The 26,341-nt window shown below is 38.2% G+C and overlaps 1 protein-coding gene across 25 annotated transcripts in view; it reads right to left on the reverse strand.

Moving 5' to 3' along the window:
• NRXN1 (neurexin 1) overlaps positions 1-26,341 on the reverse strand; it is a 1,219,761-nt gene that overhangs the window by 17,901 nt on the left and 1,175,519 nt on the right. For 15 of the 25 annotated variants that reach the window (XM_070798622.1, XM_070798633.1, XM_070798621.1 and 12 more), the window contains one exon: positions 15,238-15,325. In XM_070798622.1, coding sequence (XP_070654723.1) covers positions 15,238-15,325 — 88 coding nt within the window. The remainder of the gene's footprint in view (positions 1-15,237; positions 15,326-26,341) is intronic. The other 10 variants (XM_070798634.1, XM_070798636.1, XM_070798623.1 and 7 more) reach the window with 1 other exon arrangement.

Genomic DNA, 26,341 nt, shown 5'->3' on the forward strand with positions numbered 1-26,341 from the left:
TAGAGTGAGATAGTTGAAAAGGGCCTCATCAGTCAGGCCAGGTCAAACTTTCCACAACTGTCAAGTAGAAGAAAAGCCATTTGGCAATAATTGAGAAAGTTGGTTTCAAAGCAAGGGAGCCTTGTGATTCTATATCATATATTCTATGTGTTTTTCATCAAAATGTACCACATTTCAGTAAATGCAAGAGGAGTTATATTTGGAAATAGTGATGATACTCTCCATTACTGGTTTCAAGTCAACTAAACTCTTTGATAGCAAAATAGTTTCTTTCCCTGGAAGTTCACTGACTAAAACACCTAGAAATACATGCACTGAGAAATCACCTTTCTTAAGATGTATTTAGTGTTTTTTTTTTTTTTTTTTTACATATGGAAAGTTGAACAGTCACTTTACACAAAACCATTCCAAGGAATCCTTAAGTCTGGAACCAGGAATCTGGGAGGAACCTGGCTTCTAGTAAGATGAAAATGGCACTATGATTATAGCTGCAGCAATGAGGAGTGTATAAGTGTGCATATGCACATATGTATGTGAATCTTACAGCATTCCTTCCAATTCTCTGACAGAAGTTGCCACAGTCTCCTTTATTTTCTCATAATTTATAGGTAAAGTCAGGCTTCTGAGACCTCCAGAGAAGATTTCATAATACCTTGGGATTAACTTACTTAAATATATTAAATTATTATAAACCCCTTTGTTAATTTCCTCTCAAATGATGCACGGTTTTACCTTTAGTAGATAGAGTTTCATGTGACTTAACATTCAACTGATGCTCAATACAGGCTACTCTACCTTCTGACTCACTGCAAGGTTGAAATTTTCTGTATTGTTCTATTTAGCTAGTAGCTGTTACCTCTATTGAATTATTATTCTATGGTAGGCTCTGGGCTATGCACTTTATCTAATTTATTCCTCATAGTGACTCTGTAGTTGTTATTACAACTTTACAGGAAAGGAAACTGAGTCTCAGAGGTCATGCTACGTGTGCTTCACAAGTGACACAGACAAAATTCAAACTCCAGTGTGTCTCTGGCTGTTACAGTTTTATGCATTCAATGTGTCAGCACTTATAAATGCAGAACATTTGTCAGTATCCCCAATTTTTCCCTTTCCTGAAGAACTGAATCCTTAGGCCTCTCATCTAAGCAGTGTCCAGTTCTACCCTTTCCGGCCACATTCCACCCCACATCCTGCCATCTACCTGTCCTTTGCAGTAGAAGGAATCTGTATTCCCACAGAATCTTAGGAAAGCATAGTAAAGTGGAAAAATAATATATATATATTTTTAAGATCTAGTCCAGGCACTGCCCCTAATTTACAGAATGATTCTTTGAACTTCTTTATCCTCTGCTCACATTTTTTCATCAGAGATATAACAGTGATACATTATTTATCTCCCAGGGTCACTCTGAGGATCCTACCAGGTAGATAAATGCGTGAGTGCTCTGAGGAAGATAAAGTGCATGTAAAAACAATGCTGGTCTGATTATCTTCCCTGTGTCTTCCACACAAAAGGGACTGAATCAGCAGCCTTCCTAACAGTAAGAGTTTTGTGATACATCCAGCATACCATGGTCAGTCAGCCATGGGTGTCCAGTTCCACCAGGAATGTTATCGCCGAGGAGGTCTCTGTATTCATTTTTTCATGAATGGAGGCCCTGTGAATTCAGGTGGCAAAATGACCATTTATACCAAGGGACCTGTTGTTTCAGGCCATTAATTGTTAAGTTGCATGTGGAGCTTGTTTCTGTTTATCTGCGAAACATTCTATCTTTATGGATCAGCACTCTCCAGCTCCCACAGTCGGAGTGAATTAAATTTCTCCCACTCTCAAAATTTTATTACAAGATTTTATGTTTCTAGGTATCAGGAAATCAATCACCTGAGACCACTCTTTGGTCTGACAGAGAAGCTTATTATCATGGAAATAAGAACTGTTTCGACTAGGTTTTAGGGTTTCTTTCTAAAATGATTAGGTTATTTCTTCTTGTCTTCTTTCCTTCCCTGCTCTGGAATTCTGTGTTGTACTCTGGATGAAATCCACAGCAGAATTCCTATAGCAGAGTTGTATGCTCGGTTCTCAGAGCCCTGTTTCTTGTCAGGCTTTCTGGACAGCTTTTATGTAAGCGCAGGTCATTCTGGGTGATGGGGCAGTGTGCAGTTTTCCTGATTTAAAACTGGGTCTCCTCACTTTGGGTGATCATCTTTATATTCCTGTCATGAAACTATTGCTGTCTCAATTTTCTTTTGTTGGGAAAAGTCATATTCTTTTTGGTTAAAGTGCAATAGCTAAGGTGAAAGATTAGACAGCTTCCCTACTGAGCCCATTAGAAGGAGGCATGTCAAGCCTAGAATTGGGGAATATGGAAGACAAGCTATCCATCATGGGGGGAAGGGTATGGTGGCTCTGCCAATTTAAGTTACTTTAGCCCAGAACATTTCTGAAGGTCTTAGGAGGCAGAGCTAGTCGATTATAATAGCATGCTGCTGCTGCTAAGTCACTTCAGTCGTGTCTGACTGTGCAACCCCACAGACGGCAGCCCACCAGGCTCCCTCGTCCCTGGGATTCTCCAGGCAAAACACTGGAGTGGGTTGCCATTTCCTTTTACAATGCACGAAAACATGGGGGAAGGTTAATCATTCCTTCTCTCAGAAACTCTGTGGGGCAGAGACCTGTATTAAATTCCACCCCCACTCAAATAAGAATAACAGATGATATGTGTCCTTTTGCCATTTTAGCAACCTACATACATCTAACCAAAGCACTGCTCTTGTCTTATGAGTTTCATAATGGCTACTGAGAAAAGTTTGATGCTGCTAGCATCCAGAAAGAGTTTATAAAGCCTTCTAGATGCTAAAGTGTTAATTACTAACATTTTTCACCCTTGCCTGTGGCTATAGGTAGGTCTATTTCCATTTATAATATGGCTGACTCCTCAGTTAATTTGTTTGTACTACTAATGAAAGCTAATTAATATTATCAAATTTTAGGTGGCAACTCAATGGTAAGTGCTTTACATGCATTGTCTCTTTTACCAGCACAACAATATCATGAGTAATTAACATTATTCATGTCATTTTGCAGAAGTAAAAAGTCAAGTACAGAGAGGTTCAATGTTTGGCTTCTGATTACACAGCAAGTGGGTGAAGTGGGATGTGAATTCAGTCTAGTTTCCAAAGTCTGGTCAATGCAATGTTAAGATTTTAGTGGTAGATGTGGTAATATTACTATGTTATATTATGTAACATATATGTACATATATGTACACATCTGTGTACCACATATTACAACTTCTCTACTAATTTTTTAAAATTAAATGATGGCTTCTGGCTGTACTGGCATCTTTAATACATCCTTTTTTAAACCTGGGCATTGAATAAAGTATTCTTGTCTTTCTTATTTTATTCCCAATGCCAGGCTTCTTAAAATACTGAGGATGAGTGAGGAGCTACTAATGACGAAAGTGATCTAACCAACAAGTCAATTGACATGAGATGAGACCTTCGGACTAAAGCCTGCGGTAGTATTTGCTGCTCCTTGGAGCACGTGAACCAACAAAGAAAGCATATGGGCTCTTCATGCGAGCAGCATGCCCTGTAGAGAAGTAGTCAGACTACGTTACCTTTCCTCTGTTAACATCTGAGTAAATGTAATTAATGAATTACCAAGACACCACAAGAAAACAATTTCATTATCAAAGCTGGTACTGGACACAAATGACAAGAAAATGTGGTTTCATTCTTCCTGCATCTCATGTTTCCATTAGAGGTAGACTTAGCCTATAAATTTGGCTCCCTGGTGGCTCGGACAGTAAAGAATCTGCCTGTGATGCATGAGGTCCGGGTTCACTGGGCAGGTCACCTGGAGAAGGGAATGGCCACCCACTCCAGTATTCTCGCCTGGAGAATTCCATGGACAGAAGACCTTGGGCGGTTGAGGCGGGAGGGCGCGGTGTGGTGGAGGGGGTGGTGTGGCGCAAAAAGCTGGACAAGACTGAGCAACTAACACTTTCACTACCCTATATTTTCCTAAACCTAGCTGCATTTCTCCTTTTACAATATTGGGTAACCATTTTAAAGCACAGCTGTCCATCTCATTGTCTCCTTCTAAAGCTCAACAGGACAAGTCACACTTTAGAAAGGTTTGTGGTATTTTGAGCCTTTCTAATAAGGACTTTAAAAATGTTATTAATGTTTAAAGGCTGGAGATATATATATATTAATATGAAGGCTGCCTAGAAATTTATTTTATATGCATGAGTAGATTTTTCCTTTATTTATTGTAGGACAGTTCTGTATTAGCAATCATGTACTTTTTGCAGACTTTCAAGTAAATGCTTAATCTAACTCAGTAAACTCACTTATTTGCTAGGTAATTACTGTAAGCAGCCCATCACAATTAGTTTACATGTGTGAACAGAACTCATTTTAACATCAAAAGGAACTGTGCCCATTTTCTATCCAGATCAAATCTGTCTGCCTTGTGAAGAGCCTCCCTCAAGGTAGAATAATGCATCTCCTGGCACAAAAACAGTGCCAGTAAAACAGGTCTTCCACTCACCCCTGGGTTTATCATAATCATGTTACAGTCTCAGTACATGCCAGGTTCTCTGATACCCACTGCGTGTGCATATTTCAATGGATCACCCCATTTCCCCCATTTTACATAAAAGGAAATTGAGCCTCAAAGATACTAAGTAACTTCCCAAGACCAGGAAGAGCTGCCACTCAAACTAGTTCTGCAACTCAAACTAATTCAAATTGTGACTCCAAAGTTAGAATCATAAGTAATACTCCCTTCCTGTTGCATACCACAATTCTTACAAAACGCCCTTGAGCTTTCCCAATGTGGGACAACAATCCACTCGCTTATATCGTTAAACAAAAATTCTCAAACCAGAAAGGTCAAAATAATTAATGCTCAATAAAAGTGGCTATATTCTAGAAACAAACAAACAAAAGCCATCTTTTGCTTGTTATTTTGTTTTCTAGTGATCTCCTGGTAGGAACTAATTGTGGTAAATGAAACAGGTTGTCTTAAAGGTGGAATCACCTTCTCTAAACAAGACCTTAACCTTCCCCACAGCTTGGCCAAACTTCAGACAGCTCTCATCCTGTCTCTAGGGCCCTGGACTCCTTTTTCTTAGAGCATTTACTTCAGAAAACTTGTAATTCCAAATTTTTTCTCTGTTCCTTTGATGTGTAAATATTTTTTAAAACTTTGTTTCAGTGTTACCACCCAGGATTATTTTTCTCCAGGACCTAGGAGCCCTCACTTTGAAACATAGCTTTCAAGGAAGGACAGTTCTCCTTCTTCCAATTTCTGTGGGGAAAATAGGAGCCTACCTTGAGGCAGTGCACTTTGCTCCAACTCATAAAACAACCTTCAGCCTTGAAGCCTTGAAGATATTCAAAGGAGAGGGTTTAGTGTTCCTTTGGGTGAAGCCAATTAGCCAACACAGAAGGTCTATCAAATTGCCAACATTCTCTGGATCATCAAAAAAACAAGAGAGTTCCAGAAAAACATCTACTTCTGCTTTATTGACTATGCCAAAGCCTTTGACTGTGTGGATCACAATAAACTGTGGAAAATTCTGAAAGAGATGGGAATATCAGACCACCTGACCTGCCTCTTGAGAAACCTATATGCAGGTCAGGAAGCAACAGTTAGAACTGGGCATGGAGTACGTCAAGGCTGTGTACTGTCACCCTGCTTATTTAACTTCTATGCAGAGTACATCATGAGAAACGCCGGGCTGGAAGAAGCACAAGCTGGAATCAAGATTGCCGGGAAAAATATCAATAACCCCAGATATGCAGATGACACCACCTTTATGGCAGAAAGTGAAGAGGAACTAAAAAGCCTCTTGATGAAAGTGAAAGAGGAGAGTGAAAAAGTTAAAGCCCAACATTGAGAAAATGAAGATTATGGCATCTGGTCCCATCACTTCATGGGAAATAGATGGGGAAACAGTGGAAACGGTATCAGACTTTATCTTTGGGGGAGCTCCAAAATCACTGCAGATGGTGATTGCAGCCATGAAATTAAAAGACGCTTACTCCTTGGAAGGAAAATTATGACCAACCTAGATAGCATATTGAAAAGCAGAGACATTACTTTGCCAACAAAGGTCTGTCTAGTCAAGGCTATGGTTTTTCCAGTGGTCGTGTATGGATGTGAGAGTTGGACCGTGAAGAAAGCTGAGCGCTGAAGAATTGATGCTTTTGAACTGTGGTGTTGGAGAAGACTCTTGAGAGTCCCTTGGACTGCAAGGAGATCCAACCAGTCCATTCTGAAGGAGATCAGTCCTGGGTGTTCGTTGGAAGGAATGATGCTGAAGCTGAAATTCCAGTACTTTGGCCACCTCATGCGAAGAGTTGACTCATTGGAAAAGACTCTGATGCTGGGAGGGATTGGGGGCAGGAGGAGAAGGGGACGACAGAGGATGAGATGGCTGGATGGCATCACCGACTTGATGGACAAGGGTTTGAGTGAACTCTGGGAGTTGGTGATGGACAGGGAGGCCTGGCGTGCTGCGATTCATGGGGTCACAAAGAGCAACTGAACTGAACTGAACTGAAGGGCTATGGACTATGAGCCCTTCACTCCAGCCCTTAAAAACTCTCCGGTTTTCTTTTTTTTTCCACATTGAATTGAGCTCAGATTGAATTGTGGGCTCCTTCTCTATAATTGTCGTGAATAGATCTCCCTTGCCTGTTTAACTCTGTTCAAGATAATTCTGTTTTGTTATTACTGCTCTCATAAAAATAGTGGGAAAAGTGCAGATGATGTCTAATGACTTTCTTCCATTTTAACTACACAGCAATTCATTTTTATTCCAGTTTTCTGGAGACTAAATTTATATGGAAAAAAAGCAGCTCTTCCACCAGTGTGTCACACACTGAAAGCCACCTAGCCCATCAGGGCCCAAACTCCAGCTGTCCCATCCTGGATCCATGTGATCAGCTGGGTCCTCACCACTGACTCTGGTGTGACTCTTCAAGAGAGCTGCTCTAGATGTTTCTAAAAATGGAGCACTCATCACTGCTGTTTTGCTGGCTACAGCTCAAAATTCCCCATTTTAACAGTAATGTGTTGGCTATTACGGGCTAATTAAACTCGCTTTTGAATAATTACATAATAAATACCCCAAATTTAAATGTACCACAAAATTATCTTCTAATCAACCTCTAAAAATATGATCTAATAAGTAATACATTCCTTTAAATGATTGTGATTACTTTAGTTAATAAAAAGATGTACCTTGTGCAATATACATATCTTTATTCCTAATGTGGTTAATGGGATCAGTTCAATAGAAATCCTCTGATCTTTTCTCAAAATAGCATACTGGAACACCACACGAAATTGCCTAGTAATTGCAGCAAATTTAGCCTAATGAATAGTAATACATGTAAAGGACCTTTTGCCATCAAATTTAAAATTTATGCCTGCCATGGAAATTATTCAAATGAATATTTAAAAAATTAATCTTATATTTGTGAGGTGCCTGAATTCTAAAAGAACAACTTTCTGCATTCCAAGAAATTAAAGTGCCACTTTTCCTAAACTAGAGAGTGTCTCATTTCTCTTGTATTACAAAAAAGTAACTTGATCTCTCTGAATCTCCTTTAGCTATGAAAATACTTCAGTTTGGCCAAATCATAAAATAGAATATTGCTCATAAAGAACTAAGGACAATGATGATCACAGAACAAATCTTTGCTAGATTGTTAGTTGCTATTGTTATCTATTATTACTCATTTATCCCGAAGTCTGATCAACCGATAGGCAACCAACAATATTTTTTAAAATATTTTTTTATTTGGTTGTACTGGTTCTTCGTTTCAGCACTCAGGCTCTTTCACTGTGGCATGTGGGATCTAGATCCCCAATCGGGGGTTGAACCCGGTTCCCCTGTACTGGGAAAGTGGAGTCTTAGCCATTAGACCACGAGGGAAGTCCACAAACAGTATTTTTTTGATGGGCTGTACTCTCATCTCCACTGGTTCAACTAATGTTTAAGAGATTGCCTCCCAAATGACAATCCTTTTCTTCTCCCATTACTACACTGATTTTTTATTATTCAATAGAGCTTTTCTTTCTCTCCTTTGACAAAGGTTTAACTGATTTGAGAGTGGCCCCATATCCTATGAGCTACCCACTGCCCACATTCATACACAAAGAGAATAAACATATTATTTGAAGTATTCTATATCTAAGAGGAAATTTTCCTTCCTAAATAGGGCTCCCAGGAAACAACCCTGATAATGTCCTCTTTGTAACAAATGACAAACCAGTTTTCATCAGGAAGTTCCCATAGCAAAGAAGATCATTATCTTCATTTAGGTCTCAGATATCAACATAAAAATTACCTTTTCCAATTTCTTCAGGAGTTATGAGAAAAAAGAATCTATTTGGAAGAAGTCCTCAAAATTAAGGTGTACTGACATGGCTAAGGGTCACTGTGGAACTTCAGTGGTCTATGGTGTCGTTATTTATCAATTTATTAATAAATCAAAGTAATCTGTTTCATAAAAACTGTGTTTCAGTGAAAAGTCTTGGAAAACATGTATATTGTTTTAGATCTTGTATATTTGGATCATGTATATTGGCTGGATCTTCCCAACCCAGGGATCGAACCCAGGTCTCCTGCATTGCAGACAGACACTTTATCGTCTGAACCACTAGGGAAGCCCTATTTATATAATACATATATTAATAACAGCAAACATTCATATTGGATGTATCATGAGCAAGAATTGTTCTATCACAAGCTATCCAAGTGTTAATTCACTTTAACAACCATATCGCTAGGATGAAGGGAAAGCACAGAAGGAGCAAGTGCTTTTGACAAAAATATGAAGGAAAAGTCAGCCACTTATCACACGTCCAGACAGCTAAAATCAGGCATTTGAGGGCAACGGTGGCCTGCAACCTAGTTACCAATGGCTGCTTCAGATCTCCACCTGTCGACTAAGAGTTGGGGTTCAATTAGACCTGCTGGATTGAACAGCCACCCTCTCATATTCTAAAACACTGTTTATAACAATGTGAAATTGTCATCTGATGCTAACTGAAGCAGACAGTGTGACTGGAATCAGTATAATTGGGTTCCATGTGTTCCCACACAGGGGGTTGCTCCTGATCTCGTTTCAACATGCACAGTTCCCATCAGGAGGCCTTTAGTGGTTTCATCAGTTGCCCACCAATTTTCAGCCAGGAAAAGTAACAGCTTTATGTAAAAGGGAAAAAAATAGCTTGAATATTCTTTTTTATATAACTGAATTGGGCAAAAGAAAAGCCACCATTTATGCTCTAGTTTATGCCAGGCATTGCAGTAGGTATCTTATATATATGCCATGCTATGCTATATCACTTCAGTCATGTCCAACTCTTTGTGATGCCATGACCTGTAGCCCACTAGGCTCCTCTGTCCTATATGTTAGTTTTAATTCTTGTAACAAACTGAAAAACTGGTGTTATTTTAATGTCAAAAATAAAGAGCCTGTTCCTTATAAAGAATAGCTGAAAAATGGGTAGACTGAAAGTTGTCCTTTTATAGAATGGAACTGAAGGTGCAGACTTTCTATTTTTTTTTCCCCCAGAGCTTAACACAACAGTGAGTGTACAATAATTCTCAACACTGTTTGGTCAGTGGCGAGACTGACAATCCACCAAATAAATATTCAACCTCCCTCTTCATTAAGAGATCTGGGTGGAAGTGCGTGGTATTCAAATTTATCAAGCATTTCATAAAAGGTGTTAATTTACTTGCATTCAAGATGATGCCAGATTTTTCCTGTTCACTTCATTAATGCCTTAGTGAGTACTCAGTAGCTTTAGGAAGATACCTACATGATAAGCATAGCACATTTTCAGAGAAGAAGATGGCATTTTGGGGAGAGTTTTGGGCAGGGTGATTAGAGAAATTTCACATGTAAATATTCAGGAAGACTGAAAGACATTGGTATGAAATACACAGAACATTTGGGTAATCTACCTATAAAAGTAAATATGGATCTCTTTACAGAAATATTTGTCTTCACTTGCTTAAGGAGTAGCAAAAGTGCACAGCGGGATGCTGCTGCTGCACACGTGTGCTCAGCCGTGTCCAGCTCTTTGTGACTCCATGGACCGTAGCCCACCAGGCTTCCCTGTCCATGGAATTTTCCAGGAAAGAGTACTGGAGTGGGGTGCCATTTCCTCCTCCAGGGGATCTTCCCAACCCAGGGACTGAACCTGCCCCTCTTGCTTAGCAGGTATATCCAGTTCTAAATATTTAACCCAAGATACTACTTTCCCAAACAATCAGTTTCCCCAAATAAAACCTGCTGATATCTGACATAATTTTTATCAAGGCGTATCTAACAGTATCCAAAGTCTAATAATATCAGCAACTGCAATTTTTGATTATGTTGTTTTATTTTGTGTTCAAGACACATAGCAAGTAAGGAAAAGCTATTTAAGAGATCAGAGGAAGGCTATCCTAGCAGTAAACAATATTTAAAGAGGATAACAAAAAACAACTCTTCAATTAAAAACAAACAGTTGGAAAATAGGAAAAAAATCATATGTACTAAGAATTTCACCAGAAGCTGTCATACAAACAGAGCCAATTATGCCAAAAGAGCAACACTGCATGAATTATTAAAGATGGTCTTAAAAAAAAAATTACAGGAAACTGGATAGAAGAATGCAGTGGAGAAAAGAGATCTCACAGAACGTAATATAGAAAGAGAAACCACGCAAGGACTATACTATCAAGACACCATCTAGAGGAGGTAAGATCACAAGAAAAGCCTATGGTGGAAGATGCCATAAAACCACAGAATCTGGTTTAAGCCTTGAGAAGAACTGATGAATTGAAAACTAGGGAATAAGGAAAGAAACACTGAGGCAGGAGGGCAAGTAAAATTAGATTTGGTACAAGAGTGTTGCAGCTGTCATCAGATGGGGTCAGTTCCTACTGTGTCTTGAACGTCAGGCAGCAGGTTTCCGGGCTGTGGAATAAAAATCAAAATTCATGCAACAAATCTTACATGGAACCACACGAAGGGGTTTCCTGCTCAGGGAGCTTTTCTTATGTGGTGAAGATTCTCACTATATGCTAATGAACAAGTAATGAACAGAAAAATAAACACTGTTGTTTCAGATAAGAGAGAAATTAATAAAGAAAAGAGAAGTAGAAAAAATACCTGGAGTATGTTATTAACAAGCTGCTCCTTGCTTTTGGTGTTATAATATTTAACAAAGCCCAGTGAATAAAAAAGAAGAGGAAGATGACAAAATGCTTTAAAAAAAAGAAGAGGTGATAAACTCTTTCTACACGCCCACCATTCTTTTCTTAGAGCTAGAGACCTAGACAAAGGGAAGACAGAAAACTAGTCTATAAGGAAAGGTTAGTAAAACCTAGGAGCAATGGCTAGAAGAATGGATCATTTAACTATGCTCAAGAAGGGAAAAAAAAAGTGACCATTCAAAATGTAATTAGAAGAATACACAGAAGAACTGTACAAAAAAGATCTTCACGGCCCAGATAATCACACTGATGTGATCACTGACCTAGAGCCAGACATCCTGGAATGTGAAGTCAAGTGGGCCTTAGAAAGCATCACTACGAACAAAGCTAGTGGCGGTGATGGAATTCCCTTTGAGCTATTTCAAATCCTGAAAGATGATGCTGTGAAAGTGCTGCACTCAATAGCCAGCAAATTTGGAAAACTCAGCAGTGGCCACAGGACTGGAAACAGTCAGTTTTCATTCCAATCCCAAAGAAAGGCAATGCCAAAGAATGCTCAAACTACCACACAATTGCACTCATCACACACGCTAGTAAAGTAATGCTCAAAATTCTCCAAGCCAGGCTTCAGCAATATGTGAACCATGAACTTCCTGATGTTCAAGCTGGTTTTAGGAAAGGCAGAGGAACCAGAGATCAAATTGCCAACATCCGCTGGATCATCGAAAAAGCAAGAGAGTTCCAGAAAAATATCTATTTCTGCTCTATTGACTATGCCAAAGCCTTTGACTGTGTGGATCACAATAAACTGTGGAAAATCCTGAAAGAGATGGGAATACCAGAGCACCTGACCTGCCTCTTAAGAAATCTGTATGCAGGTCAGGAAGCAACAGATAGAACTGGACATGGAACAACAGACTGGTTCCAAATAGGAAAAGGTATATGTCAAGGATGTATATTGTCACCTTGCTTATTTAACTTATATGCAGAGTACATCATGAGAAACGCTGGGCTGCAAGAAGCACAAGCTGGAATCAAGATTGCTGGGAGAAATATCAATAACCTCAGATATGCAGATGACACCACCCTTATGGCAGAAAGTGAAGAGGAACTCAAAAGCCTGTTGATGAAAGTGAAAGTGGAGAGTGAAAAAGTTGGCTTAAAGCTCAACATTCAGAAAACAAAGATCATGGCATCCGGTCCCATCACTTCATGGGAAATAGATGGGGAAACAGTGGAAAGAGTGTCAGACTTGATTTTTTGGGGCTCCAAAATCACTGCAGATGGTGACTGCAGCCATGAAATTAAAAGACGTTTACTCCTTGGAAGGAAAGTTATGACCAACCTAGATAGCATATTCAAAAGCAGAGACATTACTTTGCCAACAAAGGTCCGTCTAGTCAAGGCTATGGTTTTTCCAGTGGTCATGTATGGATGTGAGAGTTGGACTGTGAAGAAGGCTGAGCACTGAAGAATTGATGCTTTTGAACTGTGGTGTTGGAGAAGACTCTTGAGAGTCCCTTGGACTGCAAGGAGATCCAACCAGTCCATTCTGAAGGAGATCAGCCCTGGGATTTCTTTGGAAGGAAGGATGCTAAAGCTGAAACTCCAGCACTTTGGCCACCTCATGTGAAGAGTTGACTCATTGGAAAAGACTCTGATGCTGGGAGGGATTGGGGGCAGGAAGATAAGGGGATGACAGAGGATGAGATGGCTGGATGGCATCACTGACTCGATGGACATGAGTCTGAGTGAACTCTGGGAGTTGGTGATGGACAGGGAGGCCTGGCATGCTGTGATTCATGGGGTCACAAAGAGTCAGACACGACTGAGCGACTGAACTGAACCGAACACTGAAGTTACTGGGTACTCAAGGTTAGGATTCTATATAAAGAAAATATTAGCCTCCACTCAGACAGCAAAAGGATTCGGCCCAGAGGAAAACCAGCAAGTACTATAATTAGTAAGAACCTAGACTGTTTTCCAGAGAAGGTAATGGCACCCCCCTCCAGTACTCTTGCCTGGAAAATCCCATGATGGAGGAGCCTGGTATGCGGCAGTCCATGGGGTCGCGACTTTGAGCGACTTTGCTTTCAGTTTTCACTTTCATGCACTGGAGAAGGAAATGGCAACCCACTCCAGTGTTCTTGCCTGGAGAATCCCAGGGATGGGGGAGCCTGGTGGGCTGCCGTCTATGGGGTCACACAGAGTCCGACACGACTAAAGTGACTTAGCATAGAATAGCATAGACTGTTTTCAACATTATGTTAAGACATACACATATCAATGTATAACAAATATCAGACTTAGTTTTATGAATGATCCATGCTGGAAGATCTCGGAGAAGACGCAAAAAAAGACAGTCATGGTGAGGAACATGAAAATATGAGAAATGGGGAAAAAAGACATTTGAAGGAGGGATAAGGCACAGAGATGGACTGACATAATGGACAAAAAAGCACTAGCTTTTGCTTTTTACTAACATAGAATGAGAATAAAAAAAGAGGGGGCCCAGAACACTATCAGGAAAGGGCCACGTCTGTCTAGACAACTAAAAGGGAATGGATGATCATCAGGTCACATTCTAATAACTGTATATGAAAAATGTTCTGGAGGCTGAGAATTTCGATATGTGGGATGGAGGTGAGAAAAAGAAAGATGGGAAGATAGCCAGGATGGACCTTCAAGACCTTCTCCTGCTGAGAGATGACAGCTGAGCTTCTGTTCCTCATGGGCACTCAGTAGCTGCTCTAAGTGCTGACAGTCCATAGTTATAGCCAGTGGTGGAGGGAAGTGATATTCAAAAGGAGGTGCAACATATGTATCATGAATCATTTTTTATTCAAATATCAGAATGAGTAGATAAAAATGATATTCTTCAGAAGAATTACACATTAATTTTTTAATTATGATATGAAGTTCTCCTGGGGTAACAGGTGACATCTACAGAAGTCATGAGTTATCCCATAGTGGTGAGTCCATATCTACCTCAATGATTCGAACCCTAAACAAGACAATTATTGAATTTGAAGAAACAGCTTACAAAGGAAACTAATGCAAATTACCCTAATACTTGGCATTATGAGTATGTAGATGAAACTCAGGCTATGATTCATTCATTTTCAGGGTCCACAGCTACCACTGGATGGTACAAGGCTGCAGGTAAACAGCTGTTGCTTAGTCGCTGAGTCATGTCTAACTCTTTTGTGTCCCCATGGACTGTAGCCTGCCAGGCTTCTCTGTCCATGGGACTCCCCAGACAAGAACACTGGAGTGGGTAGCCATTCCCTTCTCCTGGGATCTTCTCGATCCAGGGATCCTGCATTGGCAGGCAAATTCTTTACCACTGAGCCACCAGGGAAGCTGTATTTATGTATTAATCATACTTTATCACAAAGAAGGAGGGTAAATTATATGTCACCTAGAGTTAAAACACATCAACTTGAATTTTAGGGAGACATGGGAAGACTCAAACACGTCTCTGTTAAATGAATCAAAGACTGTACCTGTACTGCCATAATACTCTTACTTTCAAAATTCAGAAATATATCATTTAAGATAATTTGCTGGCAGGATGAGAGGTAAAGACTTTTTGTCAGTAGAAAGGTCAAATAATTTTCCACAATGCAATGAAATTTTTAAGCTTTACAGTTTTACTATAGGTGACCCAAGGGAGATCCCCTTAAACAATTATATTGAAAATTACATTGTGAGCTAATAGAATATGAACAGCGAGGTACGAGCCTTGTGTGCTGGCCTCTATTGCTTTTTCTGAAATACATAATCTTGGTGGGTTTTGTTTTAAAAACTTTTTTTCCCAATAAATGTAGGTAACTGTATCCATGTAAAAACTAAGAACTCATCTAACAATAAGGTGTTTTTTCATAGGGAGGACTTCTAGATATAAGTGCAGGATATTTTTTTAAGGACTATAGCATGCAACAAAGATTGACAGTTGAGCCAAAGAAAGTAAGAAAAAAAGTCGACTAACCTAACCCACCTGAGCTCGGCTCACAGGGGTCAATGTCCTCATCATCGCTGGGACACTCTGCTGAGGCCACAAGGATGTCATCTGTGGTCTGTAAAAGAAGCACATTCAGTAGATTACTTTCAAGGGACCTAACAGATCTTTTCATCTTTGTCTTGTGGACAAACATCATTTGCATTTACCTTACAGATTGAGAAACCAAATTCAATATTTCCCTTCCCAAGGACACAGAGCTTACATTCTTCAACATATGTTAGGTTCCTCATGGAAGAATTGGCAATATTTGTGAAACCTTGATTCTAGCTTATTTTTCATGAGGATAGGTGGCAGCCAACTTGGGATACCCATCCATTTAACTGCACAGTGAAGTTGCACACAGGAGCAGACAGCGATTTAAAAAACAGCCTGGCAGAAACAGATGATCTGAAATTTATTACAGCCCTGGAGTGCTACAAGGTATGCATCAGTGGGCTTTATGCCGGGCTTGTGCCTGGCTTCCTAAAAGCAGAACAGCTATAACCTTTTATATTCATGACCAAGTAGAATTCAATGTATCTTTGAGATATAGCCTGTCTTTATTAGGAAACACAGATTAAGCAGAGAATATTTTTTCACTGATGCAAAAAGGGAAGCAAATATAGTTCATGGAAGGTATTTTTAAAAATTTTTGTTGAGCTTTCACACTCAATTCTAATCTTTTTAATATTCAAAAATCAGGCATTATCTCCCCATTGTCTTTGCCACCATTAAAGTTTCAGAATAAATGAAGAGTACTGGGGGGATGGTATTTTACAGCAAACAGGAGAGAGGTGACAGTTTTCTTTGTGACATTTTAGTTGCTTCATTGCACCTACAGCAAAGAAGATAACCACGAGTGTAATAAAAAGCAGAGTGTGTAAATCCTAGCAGTTAGTCACATAATCAACATATTTACAAGCATTAAAGGCTATTCTTTACTGTCACTTATAAGCAGCAGTAAAGTCAGCACAGATATTTCATAGAAACTGAAGGTTTGCATCATATTTGGCTAAAGCTAAGGCAACACAGAGAGAATTGAAGGTACAAGAAGGAAAATATCTCATTACATCTGTTAAGGATTAAGAGATTATAACTGTTTAGACAATACTTAGAAGTGCAATATTGATGAAATCCTTATTGAAAAGTAGAATTATAATAGGAGTCTTAAAGGAAAGAAAAAATAAGAAATATGATAAAATATATTTTTATTAAGGGAGTATCTAATAGAGGGTAAAGTGTGCCACGCTTAGTCACTCAGTAATGTCCGACTCTTTGCACCCCCATGGACTGTAGCCCACCAGGCTCCTCTGTTCATAGGGATTCTCCAGGCAAGAATGCTGGAGTGGGTTGCCATTCCCTCCTCCAGGGGATATTGCCAACCCAGGGATCAAACCCAGGTCTCCAGTACTGCAGGCAGATTCTTTACCCTCTGAGCCATCAGGGAAGCCCAATAGAGGGTAAAGTATAAATATATAAATATTAAGAGAATAGTGTCACTTTGAAAAATGGAGACAAGGGATGATGTATATTTGTGACAAAAATTAGGCTCAGAATGTTTCAAGTACAAGGTCTTTAATTAAGAATAAAGAATTTGTTCAGATGTTAGTGCTTCACAATATAGCTTTATATAGTATTTTTAATAGTATTTTGAGATGGTTTCACATTATTCTTCTCTTAATTCCTTTTGGCAATTAAGTTGGGAGGCCAAATTCATTTATTTCGCTGCTGTCATATTAAAAGAAGAAGTTCAAATGCTGGTTTTCCTGGAATTGTAACTGTTAATGCCAGCGATAGCCACCAGCAATTGGTGTGATAGTCACGTAGGTATCTTTCATTAAAGTGAGCTTTAAAAGGCAAGAACACATCCTTCTTTTGGCACGAGCACGTCTCTCAGGAGAACATCCAACCTGACTTGATAATAACAAGTTATTGGATTAAGAGGTCTGCCAGGTCAATTGTTCCAATTCGCACAGCACTGATAATCTGCTTTTCAAAAGCCAACTTCAAGTAGAAAGCTACTGTTTTTTTTTTTTTTTTTTTTTTTTAAACTACAGTGGATACTCTTTAAAATTAATTTCAAGTTAGAAAAAAATTTCTCATTTTCCTTGAGGCATTTTAACTCTATTGATGAAATCCAGAAAGGGATGTCGTTTTGTTCTTGGTTGGGGGACGGGGAGGAGGAGCAGGACGTGGACAAATTCTTTAATCTAGGGTCTCTCATCCTGGCAGTGACGTGGTCCCCTCTCCCTTCCTCCATCTGGGAAGACATTTGGTAATGTCTGGAGACATTTTAGTTGTATCAGCTGGGTGGAGGGTGGGAGTAGGTGAGCTGCTATTAGCATTCAATGAGTGGTCACCAGGGATGCTGCTAAAAATTCTAAGTTGTATGTGACAGCGCCCCCAGCAAAGAAAGATCTGACTCCAAAGTTTCCAAAGTGCTAATGGTGCACTCTGTTCTAAAAACTCAAAACCTGTTCTGTTCCTTGTTTTTCTCATCTGAAAAAATTCGAGAGCACTGTTACTGCTGTTGTAAAGATGAACTTAGTACATGGAAAGTAACTAGAATAGGAGCACCTTTGAAATATTTACAGAAGTTGTGATAGTACCAACATTATTGTCTCACAAATGGAGCACTGATTTAATATTTTTTGGACTACATAATTTAATTTCAGATATTAAACTGGAAGTTGTATATGTGAATTATTCTCAACTTTACGTCTCTTGTTAGTTTTTATACAAGAATAGAGTAGCTCTATTGGTACTTGGTTGAACTAAGTTTCCATCTTTTGCTTCCTAGATTTAAATTCTGAATTAGAAGTCAAACATAAGAAATAAATAATAAAGGTTTCTTCCTAAAAGAAATTCAAAGACAAGAAAATTCAGGCACACTAAATTATTTAGGCTGCACAAGTTAAATTTTGTTTTAAAAGTCGACCTATTTTTTACATTCCACAGCCTTCTGGAACAATTCCACAGCAAACAGAAAGTGTCAGAATGTTCTCAGTGTTATTTTTCACAAATCACAGTACCTAAAATAACAAAAGATGTCATAGAATAAATAGTACCTCCTATAGCTCTTTACAGTAGAAAAAAAAAAGTCACTGTACAAATATGACCCTATTGTACAACTATATTTTAGTTTTTAGTGTACTTTCCCTGATATAAACAATACACTTTTTTCATATTTTTCTCTCAGAAATTAAAATCCAGCAACAGTCTTGTGAATAAAAGATCTCACATCAATAGATGCCGTGATAGAAATCATCACTGTATGAAAAATCAGGAAGTGGCTCAAGTGTAGGGAGGAAAATCAAATTTCATTCCAGGGGCTGAATTAACTAAACACTTTTCTAGCCAAAGCTGTGTAATTTAAATTTAATTCACTATGTTTGGAACTATCTCCCTATGACATGCTGTTGAAGAGAGGTATAAGAAACTCAAATATGTCACATTAATCAATTCTATTCTTCAATATACTTTTCACTGATGTTTATAACCTTTTCCAGAAAAGAGACGACCTGCTGAAGAAGACAGAATACTGATCAAGCAAAGGCACTGTCTTTTCATAACCATACATTTAGATAAGTGTCCCTAACTGTATATTTAACCACTCATAGGTCAAAGCGCATGCTGGTCTTCCTTAATTCAGAGTGGTCTGGATATTTTTATGGCCAACATCTGTGCTTGTTCAAAATGTCTGCTAAAACTACTTTATGTTTATTTACCTTTAGGGAAAAAAAGACTTGTACACAATTCAAGAATTAAAGGCACTGAAACTTAATTCACATGTTTTATGGATCAATACCAACATGGTATAGGGGAGGAAAATGTACTCAGAATGGGAGGAAAAGGAAGTTTTTAATGAATAGTAAGACATTAGAAAACTCAGGAGGTGGCTTATTTTTAGTTTATTTTACATACTAAATCAACATTAATTTATTTAATGTTCAGAGTTATTAGGTAGTGACCATTCAGTGGGTTAGAAAGTAGAGAAACACTGATGTATTTTGTTCTGCAGAGAGACTTTTTGCCTATCACCACATTTAATGACGGAATTTGTGGCATATTTACTTTTTGAATATAGCACAATTGCATATCTGTGTGGTAAGAAGATATGATGAGAGGATAGATAAACTTAGTCTGTAATATTATATCCTTGCTCAGAATAGCATTGCTAGACTTTATCCCTCATGGTAAACAGTTTTGCTGAAGACTGAAACATTCTAATGGAAACACCTACAAGAAAACTCTACCAGGACAAATCTACTTTGTAAGGAAAGGAGCACACTTAAACTGTGCAAAGATGTCCACTATGAATTTGATACCCACAAAGAAATTCTTGATTTACTCTAAAATTTCAATTGAAACTTTACTTCTAAACAGCACCAGTAGGGGACGTCGCTGCTGGTTCAGTGGCTAAGACTCCATGCTCCCAACACAGGAGGCATGTTTATGGTTTTGATCCCTGGTCAGGGAACTAAGATCCCACATGCCATGCAGTGTGCGGCCAGGGGAGGGGAAAAAAACAAAACAAAACAAAACACAGGAGCAGTCTATTCAGCTATACATCCAAATACAACATAAAAAATAGTTGTCTCAAGCAACGGTGCGCCCTCATTGTAACAGTATTCAGTCTCATCTCTTAGACTTATCAACTTAGACTAAGCTGCCTGAGACAACTGATTGAGTGCAGTGCCACCTAACATGTGATGTATTTGACTAATTGATGGACACTTGTTCTGGCTGATACTTCTGTTTACATGAAGCTGCTCAGGAAGGAAGAGGACATTCATATCTGCCTTTCAGCACTGAATCTGATAGTTTTCCCTATCAGATTTATCACTAGGTGAACTTTCCAGAAAAAAAAAAGCCAGGATTCACAACTAGCAACACAAACTCCTCAAACTAGGTCTGAACCATTGCACTGATAATCTACCTGGCAAGAAGTTTTAGGTGGGGGAAATTAGAGTTTTCACCAAAGGAGAAAAAGTGCAAATAAAATAAAATAAAGACAAAAAAACCCAATTGTAAGACATATATAGAATTCCCAAACAATATGATCAAATCAAACCACTAAAGAAATATATCAAATTGGTAATTTTAGTTAATCCTATTTAAAATGTAGAAGGACTTTACAAACTTTGCATATTCCATCATCTCAGTGAAGCTTTGGTTCTTATTTTTCATTTGTTTCTTTGAGTAGCAGATGCCACATAAAGATATCAATCCCATGCTCAGTAATCTAATAAAAGTAATAATAATAATCTGAGATCCAATACGTGAAGGATCCATTTTAGCTCCAGCACGAGAGTAACAAAGAAAATGATCAATTGCTGCTAAGTTGCATCAGTCGTGTCCAACTCTGTGAGACCCCATAGACGGCAGCCCACCAGGCTCTGCTGTCCCTGGAATTCTCCAGGCAAGAACACTGGAGTGGGTTGCCATTTCCTTCTCCAATGCATGAAAGTGAAAAGTGAAAGTGAAGTCGCTCAGTCGTGTCTGACTCAGCGACCCCATGGACTGCAGCCTACCAGGCTCCTCCATCCACGGGATTTTCCAGGCAAGAGTTCTGGAGTGGGGTGCCATTGCCTTCTCCGGAAGATCAATTAGTCACCAACAAATTAGTCACTCATCTGGGCACAGCATTTTCTGATGGGCACAAAATATTGTTACTACCTGGGAGAGTTTAAGTTGTGATTCCGAACTGCAAATAATTGATTATGCCCATTCTACTCTAAAACATAGGAACAATTCACTCATTAATAGAAACAACAACAATCAAACTAATAGCTTATTTTGACTGAAATGTAAGAGTGCCCCCATCTCTATTACTTCATTAAATATTTACCAACAACACGCTTATGCAGAATGCAGATGAAGGTACTATTACTCTGAGTGTTACAGTTAAGTGCCAAAAAAATACCCGTTTGTAGACTTATTCACCCAATTTTAATGTTTGAACATTGGCATTCGTGAATATTTAGGGAAAAACTGAAATATCCTTGAAAACAGCCAGCTTTCACATTTTTTAAATTTTTTCCCCTCAATTGATGCTTTAGGTAATTATAAAAAGTGACCATAAATCAGCTGTCTTCTTGGAAATGACAGACTTGAAAACCATTTGATTTTCTTCAGAATTTCTTGGCTGTTTAAAATGTATGCAATGGTTTCAGAACAGTGCAAGTAAACTGGATAGAAAAATTTACCACATAAAGATATCATGAACGCCTTACTCATTCTAACATGCATTTTTATATGCATTTGATACTGGTCATCCTAACAGTAAAAACTCTAAAGGGGAAGACAGGGATGTGGAAAGAATGCCATAGAAAAATGAACTTATGAGAGAAAAAAATGAACTGAATCCCTGCTTAATGAAACAAAAAAATTATATTTTAGCAAAGTTATGCAAAAGAGTGTTAGTCGCTCAGTTGTGTCTGACTCATTGTGACCCCATGGACTGTAGCCAACAAGGCTCTTCTGTCCGTGGGATTCTCCAGGCAAGAATACTGGAGTGGATTGCCATGCCCTCCTCCAGGGGATCTTCCCAACCCAGGAACTGAACCTGGGTCTCCTGCATTGCAGGCAGATTCTTTACCCTCTGAGCCACCAGGGAAGTCCCTGCAAAATAAAAACCTGGTATCAGGAAGTTTGAAATTAATCTTTTAAATAAAAAAAATAATTTTTATCTTTCTTTAAGATACTGATGACCTCTACGCTCATTTCCATTTTAAGCCAGAGCAAGTAGGAGCATTAGCCAAAGGAAAAGTTAAAAGGAAAGTTTAAATTTTCAGAAACGAATTGGAATAATCTATTCTCTTGGATGCCCATGAATTAGAATTTGGGAGTGTAAGACCTCCAAAGAATGCTGGTAGTGGAGTGGAGGTGCTGAAAGGGAAACTAGAATATGCATGTGATTAAACACGCATTTCCTCTTGGTTTGCTTTGGTTTTGAACAGAGACCTTTCTGAAATGGATTTGGATATTTCCAAATTAAATAAATAATGGCAGATGTTTACAGTGTAAATCTATGCTTCCAGCTGTGTCAGTGTCAATCTTTAGTCTAACTATTATGACTGAATAGACTAATTAGTTACACAGGTTGAACTGAAAATCTTTACTGGTAATGAGGCCAAAACAGTTTATAATTGTAAAAAGCCTATGGTGGATAGTTTCAACAACATGTCCCCCAAACCCAAGTTTCCCTTGTTGGCGTTTAACACGCTGGCAAATGGAATCATGCTTTAGTCAAGCAGTTGGACTGAGTCAGACCCTAGTGATCATTAGTCCAAGTTCTTGATTTTACATATTAGGAAACTGAAGCTAGAAAACGAAGTCTCTTTGTTTGATCCCAATTATACTGCAAATGAATAGCAAGACTATGAGATAATTCTGACTCCCAGTAGATTATGACGGACTCTCATTCCAGGTGATTTCTATCCTTCCACTCATTACTCATCCAGTTATCTACTCATTTATCCATCCATCTTAAACCATTTTGTTTTTTAAAGGGTTTGATGTGATTAAAAAGATATAAAATGAAATAAATTTAAAGTAAATTAAAAGGTGGCAAAGGAAAGCATTGGATTTTATATAAGTAACCACTAAACGTATCATAAAGAAAGCCCACAGGAGTCCTAGGAGACATATCTACAGCTATTGCATCACTTGATATGGCAGCACATGAAGTGGCACTAAAAAAGGAATAAAATGAATTCTGGAGTTTAACTGTTTACTCCACTTACGAAAATTCAAATATTTATAGAACAATATTTCTGAAGGAAATGGCAACCCACTCCAGTGTTCTTGCCTGGAGAATCCCAGGGACGGGGGAGCCTGGTGGGCTGCCGTCTATGGGGTCGCACAGAGTCGGACACGACTGAAGCGACTTAGCAGCAGCAGCATTGCTCTGAAATGGAGTAAACCCAGAAAAGTTCTTTACTTGTGTTAATCTTTTCTTAACTTACTTTTTTAAAGACTTTAAAGATCTGGACTCTCACCTCTGCATATAAATGCATAACTAAATACTTTGGGAAAGAAAGAAAATGTAGATTATTGAAACTTTTCCTATTTTACCCCTTGACTTAGAACATTGCAGGCCACACTGGCTACAAAATTAACTCAATGGACCCTTTGTCTCTCTTCTCATTAATCCACTGATAAAAACTTCCAAAGTCTCTCTTATTAACTTCTGTTTTCAAAACATAAGTGGTAATGAGCTATTTATCTTTGGCTCTCTCACATAACCATTATTAGGGTTTTGTCAAATTATCTCATTACATCTTAGGAATAAATAAGTGGAAGTGACCATTTGTTAATAATACTGGTTGCTTCTCCAGTTGCAATCTAAATATGTATTCACTGATCAGGACAGTCTCATTTACATCATACCCCTAGAACTGGAGGTTTGAAGTCAAGGTAAAGAAGGAGCCACAGGCAGCTAGTCATCCAGAACACTTCTTCCCTGCAGGGCAGGACCATGAGAAAAGTTCCCTTGATAGAGCTTAACCTGGAAATAAATGAGAACTTCCATCCCACACAATCCTTGAAGTATGCGACAGCAAGAAATAGGGATGTGGTTGGAAATAATGTTGATATAATTGACAGCTTTTTGACCCATTTGTTGTATATCTGCAAGGTTCTATACCAATATCTTACCTAGTATCTGAGCAGCATCTCTATGAGCGCTTCTAGCAGAGTGATTAAGAGTAAACGTGATCTGGCTTAAATGTTAAGATGTTATTGCGTTCATGAACTAAGAAGATGGAGTCCTTGCTGGTTATAGTTAAACTGGACCTCCAAGCTTCCAAATTTGACTATTTCACTGCTTGTGATGCGTACTTACTTTGGTTCCTTGTACATATTTGGAATATGTTACTGTTGAACCACTTCAGTTTACTTCGCTGCATGCTGATCAATAATATAAAATATATATAAAGTCTTGATCTGGGTTTTATAAGTAGTATTACCATCTTGAAAAGGTTTCTGTGTTTGCAACAGTACATAAGAATATGTACATTATATACATAAATATATGTGTATATGTATTATATATACATGTGGAAAAATGTATATACAATAATTTGTATATGACAAAATAACTTCTCCATCTCATAGGGATATTATGGGAATCCATTTTGAAATGTGTGAAAGCACTTTATAAATATGAAAGTTCTCACAAGCAATGTTTATATGCCATTATTACAACTAATACAGAATTATTTTTTTTCCTCACATGACAATATGAAGAACTGTTCTGAGGAGTGCTTAAGGAAGGCAGCCAAATATCCACTTAACTGAATATATTTCATTTTCATGTCACAAAATCCTTTTGTCCCCTCAGTTATTCAAATAAGATCTGTATCTCTCACTCCAAATGGCCCTTCATATAAAGGCTGCTAATTCATGGGAAGATCCCTTTTATATAGGGATGTGATTTACTTCAGCACCGCTTGCTGAGTACGCATGCTTCAATCTCACTGGTAACCTACAAGATGGACAGTGCCAGTACACATCTCGTTCTGTCATTTCTTCTTCTCCAGGTCAGAGCTTTGAGGGAGTTACTGTACAGATGCAGGGCTATCGGAGTTCCCTTGAAACTCTCCTTCTCATTCACTTTTCTGGGACTTAGAAGATTGTGACAATTGAGTTGACTCTGACTCATGCCCTAGAGCAAATAAATGAACAGAAAGTAAGAAAGAGAGATCACTTAGCAATACTGCTAATTAAAGGAGAGACAGAGAAACAGAGACAGAAGGAGAAGAAATAGGGAGGGGAGCTGAGGGGAGAAGAAAAAAGAGACTCATTCTAAGTGCGATACTTGCATCACAATGCTTCTTATTGTGGTGGTTGTATCAGTGTTTATAGTTGTGATGTTGCCCTTGGTCACGTTCCTTAGATGCATTAAAAATATGAGGATTAACTTTTATAAGACACTGAACAATACTTTCTTAGTGCATTAGAACAGTAGAGGTATGTGCCTTTCCAACTTGTTTTTAAATCTAAAAGTTTTTGAACTGCCTAGCTATATGTTTCATCTTATTTCATATATTTCTGTGGGACAGGATTTTTTTTCTATGATTATAGCCCTTGAACACCTATTACATTTGTCACAGTTCAATAGAGTAGATTTAAAATGTCATCACCATTGACTGTAATGGTAATGATGGATAGCAAAACATCAACTCATATACCTTAAACAATTTTGTTAATTATACCTCAATAAAGATGGAAAAAAAATCTTATCATACTCTAAAATTGGCTTCTTTAACCACCTGCAATTTCAATATCAGCACTTGATGAAAATAATTATGATTGTGAAAATAGAATGAATGAAGTTGAGTGAAGAATTCATCTTTAAAAATAGAAGAAATATTATATGTGACACTTGAATTGGTAGAATCATTTGAAACAGTCTTTTCCTGATGGTCATCCTCTCTAAGCTCACTATACCTGAGTGTATTTTTGTCACAATTGCTTATTTATAACAGCTCATTAAATCTCAAAATAAGAGTGAGAAAGTATAGATTATTTTCCAGGAGTATAACTCCTAAGAGTGGGAGATGAGAATTGTGGCAAAAATCACACTTTTTGAAAGATTTTATCTGCCTTCTACCATCTCTAGAAGTGACAATGAAACTTTATAACTGGTTTTTACATTATACCTCATGGCTGGAGATTTATGGTAGAGAAATAGCAAAAAGTGACATTATCTTTAACTGTAAAGAGAAAATGACTGCAAGTTAGAAGGAAAGAAAAGCTAAAAACGTCTTGCAATAAGTTGGTCTGCCTGCTTTTATGAAGCATCTCCGCTCCTTTGAGAAAGCAATAAGATATAGCCTGCTTTAAAGAAAGGTGAAAAAAAAAAATGACAGCTATTCTGCTTTTTTTTTCCTATATAATATTTCCCCAACTCAGTCTCCCCTGCACTCTGTTTCAATAGTCTTACCCTGTGAATACTTTCATTAGATTATAAAGAAGCTATGCCTTTAGAATGTTTTCCTTCAAATTCCAACTACAGAATGTAACTTTTGTCTTTTTCCTGAAATAAATCACATAAACATGGCTGAGACCAGCCATCAGATAAGTG

The sequence above is a fragment of the Bos indicus genome, chromosome 11 (genome assembly GCF_029378745.1).
Source record: "Bos indicus isolate NIAB-ARS_2022 breed Sahiwal x Tharparkar chromosome 11, NIAB-ARS_B.indTharparkar_mat_pri_1.0, whole genome shotgun sequence".
Taxonomy (NCBI): domain Eukaryota; kingdom Metazoa; phylum Chordata; class Mammalia; order Artiodactyla; family Bovidae; genus Bos; species Bos indicus.